The sequence below is a fragment of the Medicago truncatula genome, chromosome 6 (genome assembly GCF_003473485.1).
Source record: "Medicago truncatula cultivar Jemalong A17 chromosome 6, MtrunA17r5.0-ANR, whole genome shotgun sequence".
In the NCBI taxonomy this organism is placed as follows: Eukaryota; Viridiplantae; Streptophyta; class Magnoliopsida; order Fabales; family Fabaceae; genus Medicago; species Medicago truncatula.
In genome coordinates this window covers 3,162,362-3,174,147 of record NC_053047.1, presented here as the reverse complement: position 1 = coordinate 3,174,147, position 11,786 = coordinate 3,162,362, and the positions used below count along the sequence as shown (strand labels likewise).

The 11,786-nt window shown below is 30.2% G+C and overlaps 1 protein-coding gene across 2 annotated transcripts; it reads left to right on the top strand.

Moving 5' to 3' along the window:
- The first annotated feature begins 5,933 nt into the window (after positions 1–5,933).
- LOC25495278 (CRIB domain-containing protein RIC11) lies at positions 5,934–9,513 on the top strand. Of its 2 annotated transcripts, none has more exons than XM_013595482.3 (5): positions 5,934–6,321; positions 6,637–6,777; positions 7,008–7,105; positions 7,199–7,304; positions 8,998–9,513. In XM_013595482.3, the coding sequence occupies exons 2-5, from the start codon at positions 6,726–6,728 to the stop codon at positions 9,195–9,197; spliced, it is 456 nt and encodes a 151-aa protein (XP_013450936.1). In that variant the 5' UTR covers positions 5,934–6,321; positions 6,637–6,725; the 3' UTR covers positions 9,198–9,513. The 2 variants fall into 2 exon arrangements, with proteins under 2 accessions (XP_013450936.1, XP_013450937.1); XM_013595483.3 differs by having other exon boundaries at positions 8,980–9,513.
- Positions 9,514–11,786: the final 2,273 nt, after the last annotated feature.

The window sequence follows — 11,786 nt, the reverse complement described above, 5'->3', positions numbered from 1 at the left end:
ACTTGTATTTTTTACACTAAAAATGAAAGAGAAGTATCATAAGTAGGCATGGCAACAAAACTTATATAAAGGGAAACTCAAACCTTAAATTATTTTACTCACACAGTCAGAGTATCAGTCTCGACACTCACTTATCATAGTTCTCTTTTTTTCTCTTTTCAAATCTCACACTTTCGGCCTCTCTCTTCTCAATCACCATAGTCATCTATCATCATCATCATCATCTCTTTGTTGGATTGTGATCGGGGCTGGAAAATATTTTATTTATATTATAAAAAAATATTATCCACTGCGGGGATGAGATGGGTCGAGGATACCCGAACCCGCGAGGATGGGGATGAGATTCGATTTCGCATCTCCGTTGGATATGGATAGGATAACAAGTAAGTATATGAGAGTAGGGTATGGGGACGTGGAAGATAAAACATGTCCCCACCCCCGCCCCATTGTCATGCCTAATCGTAAGTATAACTCAAACGCTAGTTGTAAAGATGTTTGGTATTACATAAGTGAATTTGAAATAGAATTCTTCACTTTTCAATATTTAGTATTTGTGTAAGTTTTGTCGTTAGAATCTTTAGAACAATAAAAATGAAGAAATAAGCTAAAGAGTAAATTACAACACACTATCCAGAGATACACTTGAATTACAGTTTTTTATCCTCTTTTGTTAAAATATGCATTGCTATCCCTTGAAAAGTAAATGTCTAGAACAAATTACAAATTATACTCTTTTTCTTTAAGAGATGCTTGTATGTTTATTTTTCTGTGTACCCGCGAGTTTGTTGTGCGCCTTGCATACTCTCGATGTGAATAATATTAGCCGTTTCAAAAAATAAGTAAACATGTTTTTTTGAGAGTTAAACATGCATTAAACTTTAGCCCATTTTTCTGGTAGATAAGTGAAACAATAAATAACCATGAAACTCTCATACATAAGTAGAGGGAGTTCGAACCTCAAATACAACGTCTAACTTGATACGGGGTTATGTTGAGAACCAATACTTTATAAGTCTTTATTATACTATATGACAAAAAAACCTTTGTTTTAATTAGAAGTCTTTATTATACTTTCTTTCCATGAGTTTTTATAAAATTGGAGTTAAAATGCGAACATTGGATGTTACTATGTGTACATTCCCATTCCTCTAAAAAAAAAATGCATATTTCATTCATATCTATTTTTAACTATGAAACTTAATTACCACCAAAAACTATATCTTGTCTCATTCTAATTATTTGATAATTCACCGATATTCTACCATTTTGTGTCTTTTTCCCTTTCAACTTCCCTCTGTTATCTCTATGTTTACAATTTGAATTTTCATAAAAAAAAAATGTCAATTAAAACAAATTTCCCCGTAATAGCTCAAATAACAAGACATTGTGTAAGTTACAAATCATTTCTTACTTTTAAGACATATAATCCTTGTAACTTAATGAATGGACATCTTTGTCACTTGATAATATTTTTCATCAGACACTTTTTTTGTCAGGTAGTTTAGTGGTTAGAATTCACCTTTTTTAAGGTGAATAAGTGTGATTTAAACCCTGACCTCTACATATAACAATATATTTCTCTGCCAACTGAGTTATGCCCACGTGGATTCATCATCCACTTTTTAATATTTAATAACAACTATTCTAATTTATCGGAGGAAAATATTTCCATGTTTTTATCATTAATGTCATATTTATCATTAAAAAAATTATGTTTTTTATTTCTCAATGCAACTAATATTGTTAATGTGTTTTGGCGCACAACTCGTTCTTCAAAGACTAATATTTGTTTGAAGAAGTTAAATTAGTCCACTCAAAGACTAATATGATATTAGTTGTTTTTAAAAGATTACATCAAACCAACATACAAAAAATAAGATTCTACCACTCCTTTTGTTTCCTTTCGGTGGTTAAAGGCGTGTAGGTCAACCTGTTCTTTTAGCTATCATGACTGGTGGAGACATCCTCTACTTTGCATGAGAGTTTTACAATAACTTTGTTGTTCTTCTTCTGTTTTTATTTTGGTCTATTTGCTTTTTGTTTTCTGTGGCAGCAGTGACCTGTCTTGTACAAACTTTACGTGGTTCTCTTTTGCATGCCTTGTACGAAATGAACCACTCCTTTTGATTTAATTAATTCCATTTTGGCTTGTTAAAAAAAAAGATTATTTCATTTTAAGTAAAAGAAACCTATGAAAAACTGAAAACAACAACAACACTCATATGATAAACTTCTTTATATGCATTATGTAAAACTTAAAAAATACGGTTTGAACAATTATTAAAATGAGACACGTTTGAATAAGAACAATCAGTCTCAACTTTGGTTTTTGATTTAAAACAATATTAACATTGATGGATGACTGATTTCGATGACAAGAAATTAATATTTGTAGTTTCGTTTAATTGATGTGGTTCTCTTTAAATAGGTTTATAAACCAAATTTGTTCTTTTTTTGTTTTCCAGGCAGCACCTCTATAATTCTAGGTTAACTATTTACACCTAAAACCCTCCATCTGCAATGGGTGAAGGAGGCAATTGCTTGTCTGTCTTATATTCGATAATGCATATAAATTATGAACATTTGTTTTTATGAAATTTTAATTAAAATTATGAGTATACAGAATAGATATTTCGTACTCTCAGATTGTAATAAATTATACCTATCTTTTTTAATGATGCCGACAACATAGAATTTTACGATCTTTTCTCATGAAATTTAGAGCAAACTCAATCGATCAACAAGTTGGTTTAGTTTGACTCAATCAAGATGACATCGGTAGAACTTTAAGAAACTTATGTTAAAAAATCTATAAAAAAAATAAAATTTAAACACTAGATTTTTTGTAGTATTTTTTTTTTGGTGGTCGGGATTTGAATCATGGACCTTGCATATATTATCCATTGTGCATACCAACTAAGTTAAGCTCACGATAACATTAGCTACAATGAAAAATTATATGATTAAAAAGATACATCAATGCATCATTTTTTAAGGTAAACCTCTTTATACGGTGTAAAATAAAAAATTAGTATTAGCAGATCAATAATTCACTTAATTATAGTCTCGATTCGACATTGGTTGATTTCTCATCTTAATACGACGTTGTTTGATTTTCAATCATAATGTGATGTTTGTTTGATTCATATTAACCTATCAATTTAAATTAACTAATATTGTTTCTTTTACCCAAAAAAAACACAATAATTTAAGGTTTATTAGTCTCTGGCCCAATCTATACTGGAAAACAAAACACTAATTTGTTTGACATCTTATTTTGGAAGCTCTAAGCCTGCAAAGTCATCTTATAATGTTTCCAATATTACTAATAGATCTATAGAATTTTTGGTAAGAATAGATCTAATCATCTATAGCATAATTTTCAAACATATTAAATGAAGACAACCATGTATGATCATGATTTCTAAGATTTTCTGCAGGCAAATTGGCATATTTCTTTCCATCTTAAGAATGAAAAACCAAGAAAAATATGAGACCTATTGGCAATGTCTCCTACCAAAACACATTTGAAAACGTGCTTCCAACCCATTTTTGTGAGAAATATGCCAACAAAGCAAAGGAATTTTGTCGTCACTAACATATTGGTGCATTTTTTCTTGTTACAAAAATAATGCTTACCAATAATAGAACTATTGATACAAAATGTCAACAATTATTATGTTTTGGTCAAACTAGTCATAATTTTTTTTTCTAGCAATTACAGCTATTTCTATCTCATCAATTTTGTCATTTTTAAAATATCGTTTATCTCATATGTATATTTTATAATATTAATTGCTTCTTTTTATAATACTCTTTATTATATATGGAAATAACAATGTAATATACCAGTGAGTTTGTTGGCTGGTCTTAAGAGTCGACTAAACGAGCAGCACAACTGCACAAGCAACACAAAAGAGAGATGAGACAAACTGAATTTCAAGTTCTCATATATTATATACAGGATTAATTAATAATTAATCCTCCTCATGCATTTTTTTACTTGGTGAAATTTCAATAGACTTTATTTTATTTTATTTTTATAGTAGACACTTAAAAACTTCAAGGGCTAATATATAATATCATAATCATAGTATTATAATTATTTTTATAAAAAAAGTTTAGGGGAGGACACAACCACCCTAAGTCACTCTTATAGTCTTACGTCTCCGCAACTGCATAGAGCAATATAGCAATTAAATATGACAAAAAAAAAATTAATCCGGCGAATTCAACCTAAAATTAAAGGAAAAACTTGATTTAATTGATGTAAGTGTGGGAAAGCCGAATTTAAAAAAACAGTGACAGAGTGAGTGGGGCGGGGGAAGGTTATACCCGTCCCACACCTGCCCTCACTCGACCTACTTACATTTACTATATTATCCTTATATTTATTAACTTTATTGTCTATTTTCCCTTTAAATGGTATAATATTACCCTTTAATTTTCTTAAATAAAAGTTGTGATTGATTTTAGTTAATCGGTACAATTTAATTATTAGTTTTTGATATTATGAAGAAATAAATGCGAAGATTTGTAGACACACTTTGTTTTGTTGAAAAAAATATAATTTCTAGGTTTAAGGGCGAGGCCAGGAAACCTATTCTTCGTTAGGGGGTGGATGTTCAATTATCACTCCGGATAAGGATTTTGGGTAGGTGCGTTACAAAGAGGTGGGACAAGGATGTTTAAAACTGTTTCCATCCCATTGTCATCCCTAATAAGAATGTTAAAAAATTTGAGATGAAAATTTATAGATGAACTTGGCCCAAGAAATTAATCTTCACATTTGATAGGAAGAATACCCAATTTATGTATATGAGTATACCCCAAAATTAGTCTCCAACTAATCTATTAAATTGTCAAGTCGATTCATATGTGTAACCATTTACCATGAATTAAGTCTCTATGTTTTATCAACTAACTATCAATTTTTTTTTTGGTCAAGACTAACTATCAATTTTATTCTTACGTTTATTCACGTATTATCTAATTAGTATCTAGAATACTTTTATAGTACTAGCATGAGTAAAATTTGACAGAATTAAATATCTTTTTGAAATACTCATAAAATCATAAATTTATTTGACAACATCCTACATAAAATCAGAAATTAATTCAGTTGTTTACTCATGTGTTTATTAAAAAAAAAAACTATATATCTACGCATTGGGAAAGTGCAGTACAAGTAACAAGATAAGGACCAACTTTTTTTTATGAAGAACAGATAAATACTGAGTTTACTATCGTAGTCGACCTTTCAGATATAACATGAACAGATAAAACACCACAACACCATGAATTGCTCAATTTAACTACATCATTTATGTAGTATGTATTCTTCATTTACAAAAAGAGATAGACACAATCATAGATTAGTGAGACCATTTTATAAGTAGATTTCACAAGGTGCAGAACTTGTTGGAGATTATGATATTCGTACAAAGTTTCCACAATCGTTGAACTAATTAATCTATGTCGGAGAACATATGGAACACACAATGTTTATTCTTTCCTTCTAACCGGATTTTTTTTCATACGAATGAGTCATGATCGAACACTAACAACATGCTTAAGAGACTCAAATCCATTACTACTTAGATCAATATATTGTTGGTGCAGACTTCACAAATTTATCACTTATATGTATCTCCTAAATGTACAATAAATAAATGAGATAATAAGTTGACTACCCTTCTCTCGACCTCTTAAGTTCAACAAAAAAGTTATTTTAACAACTAAAAACTTATCTCACATGTATTTTTGTACGAGTATCAGTTCAATTATATTATTTTTCTTTCTTTTAATGAAATTAACATTTATTTTTGTAGTATTTTTATACGGTTTCCCTAACGTTATCAAATTTTTGGTTTGTTTAAATATCACATTTTTTTGTAGTATTGTTAATTCAATTAAATTAATTAGTACCACACTTGGCATTCTAAATTGTCTTCTCTCTCTTCTCTCACCCTTTATTCAATAGTTTTTTCATATTTTCGTGGATCCCTTCAATTCTTTTCTCCCCCTCCTTCTCTCCTTAGAAACAAACCCTTCTCTTGTATTCTTTCATTCATTTTAGATTTTGCATTTGAAACTCAATTTCTTATGCCATTTTGATACTTCCCTATATGAAATTATAAGAAAAAAGGAAATTGAACAAAGGCTTTTGCATGTGTGATCAATAACATTCCCTATATCAAAAGAAGTTTCATAATGATGAGAAATGGATCCAAAATCAATGGCTTCTGGATTTGAAGGAATAACCATCTTCCTCATTTCAATGTTTTTATAGCTCCTTCAACGTCTTAATTCTCTTCAAAGGTACTCCTATTGTTTTATTTATTTTATCTCTGATCATGTTTACCCTTAACAATTTTCTTAATCTCCACATTAATATGACAACAAATTAATTAATCATCTTTGTATTCTTATAATCAAATACCAATCTTCAATCATTCATATTATAGACTAATATAGGAAAGGTTCCTCTTTTTTTTTTTTTTGACGGAGGAAAGGTTCCTCTTAAATCACATGCATTGAACTAATCCCTTTTATTGAATTCATAATTGTGTACAATATTTAATTATTCATTTTTTTATGACCAAAGTTTAATCATGCATATTCATATTGTGACAGGCAACAAAAGCATTAAAATTAGGATTTTTGCTTCTACATTTTGCCATTCTAATAGGCTACCATATTGAGCTTGGGTTTGTGATTCCACCATGACGATTAAAGGGATCTACAAAAGTTTTAAGTACATATCCCAAATTTTTGGTAATTTATCTATCCTTTGGTACACCTCCAATATACTATTAACTTTCCAATTTCTATTTTTTTTGACACATTTTTTTATTTATCTTTTCTATCACTAGAATATATTAAATTAAGGACAAAAATTTAAAGAAAAAATATGACATTTTTCATTAAATTTAGCAAAAATTTATATATTTATTATCTAATTTTTTAGAAATTTTATTTAATTTAGAATTTGTTGGGTGTTGTAGTTGTGAAGGAGAGGGAGATAGAAATTGGGCATCCAACAGATGTTAAGCATGTGGCTCACATTGGATGGGATGGTCCCAATGGAAATGGACCCAGTTGGGTATGTATTATTTTATTCATGTATATATTAAATTAGATAATAAATAGACTAAATATTTCATAATTTTGTTTATTCTTTTTGTTGAGTTTGCAGATGAATGGATTTAAAACGGCACCTGATTTTTCAACATCAATTGGTAGTTTGAGTGACCAAAAAGATCCTAATCAATTGACTGTCTCCACATCTGGGTTCAATCAAGGTATGCTTTATTTCTTGTAAACCAACGTTTAATCTAGATCATGTTTTTTGACTTTTTCCGCATGCAACTGTGGAGACTAATCCCTCGATTATTGTGGAACTTAAATGAACGGCAAGTTCCCCTAAGAGTTTTAACATTACTGAATGTTCAAGGCTGGATTCGAACCAAGGATCTTGGTTAAATTAGAAGAGACACATATCATCTCATCTAAACGAATTTATATAATTTTTTTTTTTAGTTTAAGAAATAACCTCTTTTAAACTCTTACATGTTTAATTTAAACTCATGGAGTAATATATTGAGTACTCTAAGCCATTAAAAATGTTTGTCCCATGATCGTAGCTCGTATGTTAATATGACGAGAAATTTGATGCGATAATAAGGATACGTATTCGAGTCTGGAATATATTTCTTCTACATATTTAGTGTAAGTGAGTTTTGTTAGACAAAAAAGACCGTTACAAGGGCTTAAACACTTGGAAACAATTTCAAAGACTAAGCATGAAAATTCTTTGATGTCATGTTTTCTTCATTCATGTGAAACGTTGTAGTCTCCCAAGCTTGAACAATATAACCTAGTAGTAAGGGAAAGTTTATTTGATTATTATTATTTTTAGAATTGTCACTTTTTTATTAGGTTATTATTGTCACTTTAATTTCAACGAGGTAAACTTGTGAGGCTTTCTAAAACAAAAGAACAGCATATAGATTCTTTGCCCCCATGGTAAGAGTTTGGCACTTCTGTCACGAGTAAACTTTCTCATTAGGAAGGGAATCTACTAGCTCATGTTTTACACTTTAATACCCTTTTTAGTGGACCAAGTAAGAGACTAAAACTTTTTTTAACCAACAAAGTGGATTTGACTATATTAAATTTAGGGGTTAGTTATTAGAAATTTAGAACCTTTTGGTTGGGGTGTTATAGTTGGATAGAATATTCCATTTTCTGAGAAATATTTTTTTTTATAGATAAACAAAATGATAATAATTATTGAAAATTCTCACACACACATAAACGAAGGAGTTTGAGTTCGAACTCTAATCACTATGTTTAACTTGAGAAAAGGTTTTTAGTACTATATAATTTTGGAGTAATGCATTAATCAATAATTTGCTTGTTTGGTGAGGAAAAAGCAATTAACGGTTAATATTATTAATTTTGGGCCTAAAACATGCAATTTACCATCGCTTATTAAATTTGGGCCTCAGAATTTTATTGCTACCTACACCACTTTATCCCATTTTTTATGTTTTCCTTCAATGTTTTCAAAGCCGGTTTGAGGGTCAAATTTGATTCAGACAGTTGAAGTCCACTGTTGAATTAGATGATTGATAAAAAATGTAAAATATTTAAAAAAGTTTTTTTTAATATTTGAACCTCATATCAATCTAGCTCTGGTTCTAAAAAAATTGATCAACACATTCTGTGTCATTAAAAGAAGTTCTCTGGTTGGTTAACTATATAGCGAGTGACTAATGAGACTTATAACTTAGTAGAATGTATCCGATTTTAATTTTGTCATTCAAGTGTTTAGCTCTTTGTTTAATTTTATTTCAAACTAGTTGAACTACTCAACTCCCGTCTCATTGCAAAAATTAATCTCACTCTAAGTTGTCTCGACTACATATCTGTTTATTGTTTGGTTTAATGTAGTAATTATAAACCTTTGATTAGATTTTGAAGATCCAGCAGGAAACCAACCAAAACCAGTCATGTACCAAGGCAATATTCCATCAGCTGGGGTTACTCATCATGTTCCTAAGAAGCCAAGAAGGAAGAAGCCAAAATCAACTTCATCTCCTAAATCTTCATCAAGACAATCAAGAGCATCAAGGTCAAAGGCTATGTATAGTGAGATAAATTCTGAGAGAGAAGAAACACCAATTGCTTAACATTAACCTAAGGCTCAATAATGTGAAATTTATGCAAGGAAAAATGGATTTTGGCATTAGTTTGGCAATGTTAATAGTAAAAACCATATGCATAGCCTCAATATTAAGGACCTAGGGAATGAAAGAAATCAAATAGAGCAAGGTGTTAAAATTTCCATGTTGTTTAGTATCATAGTTCATTTTGAGAAAAATCAAATTTGTTGCTAACAAGGTCAAGGTGGGAGAAAAACATTGAGAAGGGACACATAGAATTGCTTGTATAAGTGTGATTCAGATTTCAAAGTGAAGTTTTGAAGAAAATTCTTGAAGTCAAGAATTGGGTTCATCAACATAAGTTTTTTTTTGTTTTCCGGAAATTATTTCGACATATGTTGTTGATTCAATAAATTCAATTAGTTTTTTTAAAAAAAAAATATATATATGTATTGAAATTTTTACTTTTTGATGGAAAAATTTCAAGGTTAGACGATGGTGCCTCATTATAAAGTAGAGAAGACCTTTTGTTCAAGACTTACTTTTTTACCATTAAACCAAACTCTCAAAGATATTGAAAGAAAAATTAATTTTGTATTTTGTTTCTTCTCCACATAAGGTACTAACACATCAAGAATGTATTTTAATTAAACATTCATTTTTTAGTTCACCAAACTATATATAAAAAAATTCTTTATACCCTACCAATTAGTTTTGAAATTAATATATATTCATTATATATTTAATGTGGTTTCCGCTTTCGAAGGCGAGACTATGAGGACAAAAATTGTGTTTTGCAACTTCATAGTATGACGATTTGGTTGCCCAATATTTCAGTGAGTCTTTTACGCCTCTTAGGAGAATCAGGAGATGATGTGTTGGTTGCACAAGTCATGAGTGTTGATAGCACTATTGTTGTCAATATGTTTGAAGTTTTGCTGGTGTTTAAGTAAGTATGAACCAACAAGCAACCTTTCCTGTACTCTTTGGTCGATTTGGAAACAAAGAAAATGTTTGTATTTGGAACTATGTCACATATTTACTAACAAGATGGCAAAATGCTAGGATCAGCCACATGTAAGTAGAAGATGGAAAGAAAAAAAAAACCAAGTTACGAGTTTTATAAGTGTAATATTGACGCCTCTTTCTTGAATGCTCAAAATAGAGTAGGGCTAGGAACATGAATTCGTAATAATTAAGGTAGCTTTGTGCTGGCCAAGATGAAATGGGATTCACTATTTGTCAACGTCGTTGAAGGAGAAGCACGATGTCTTTTGTATGACATACAATCGGTTTAAGAGTTTCATAGTGAGAATAAAAATCACAGTGAAACTCTCGTTACAACCATGACAAAATGCCCATACGACCACAAAACTCCGTTACAAATGTGAAACACGATTATGAAAGCGAAAAACATAACTTCCTTCATAAGGAAAAAAATAATAGAGAATGACAGATAATGATGATCCAATCGTGTTTCATATTTCTTTGTCCCTTATTTTCAAGTTGTGCAATGTTGTGGAGTTGTAATTTTTTTTAACACTGTTGTGAAGTTCTAATTATTACATTTATTTTAACAATCTTATCCTATATGAATAAAGTGTTTAATTTAAGGAAGTTTGATTTAAGTTATTATACATTATATGATAGTATAATTTTAATAATATTTATGCAATGTTACAATTAACTTACATCGTGACAACCACAATCTATAACGCATCATCCGTAACAAAAAAAACTATGACAATTAACACAGCCACGATTGAGATTGTTATTTAAAACTTTGACCATATCTTTAGTTAGCTTTCTTATAAATGGTCCCTTAAAAAAAACTTGGGGCTCAAATAAATACTCATTTTCGTCCTCTACAAAAATAAATTGAGATATTTAAAAATGAGTTGTTTTGCTTATGTGGAACTTTTTTATCCACTATGCTGCCTACATGTCATGTGAAAAAATCAAGAGTCATTTTATTCCAAATAATTTTAAAGAGAAATTTTATTCCTTCTTGTGGTGAAAGTGACTCAAAATTGGAGAAATTGAGTTTGCTGAAGCTGTCAAAATCGGAGTCCGATTTTATGTTGTAGAATTGACACTTTCATTCGTAAAAAATCGGAGCACGATTTTGTGCAGAGTCAGAAAAACTAAACGTATTTTTGGGCCTGATTTTGTTCCAATTTATGAAGGATGCTTTTACTATAAATATAGACTTGTATCAGTGTAAACCTTAAGATAGAGGGGGCTGAAACAAGGATTTAGAAAGACAACAACAAAACTAAGGTTTGTATATAGTTTGTCTCTTTGGTAACAAACACTAGGGTTTGAGGGTTGATTCACCTTGGGAAACACTATTAGGATTGAGTCTCTTGGTTACGGGAAGAGATTGAGGCTTTGGGTAGAATTATGCGGGAGACTTATTCTTGTAACTCATTGACATCTCTTTTGTAACGTTACTCACCGTATAGTGAAACGGAGGGCTGCTCTCTCCCCCACACTAGGTCAATTTTGACCGAACTGAACTGGGTCAACAAATTCTTTTGTGTTCTCTCTTCCTTTTCTCTCGCTGTTGTTTTCTACTTTTGGTTTGTGTTTATAATTGTTTCATGCACTTTGATT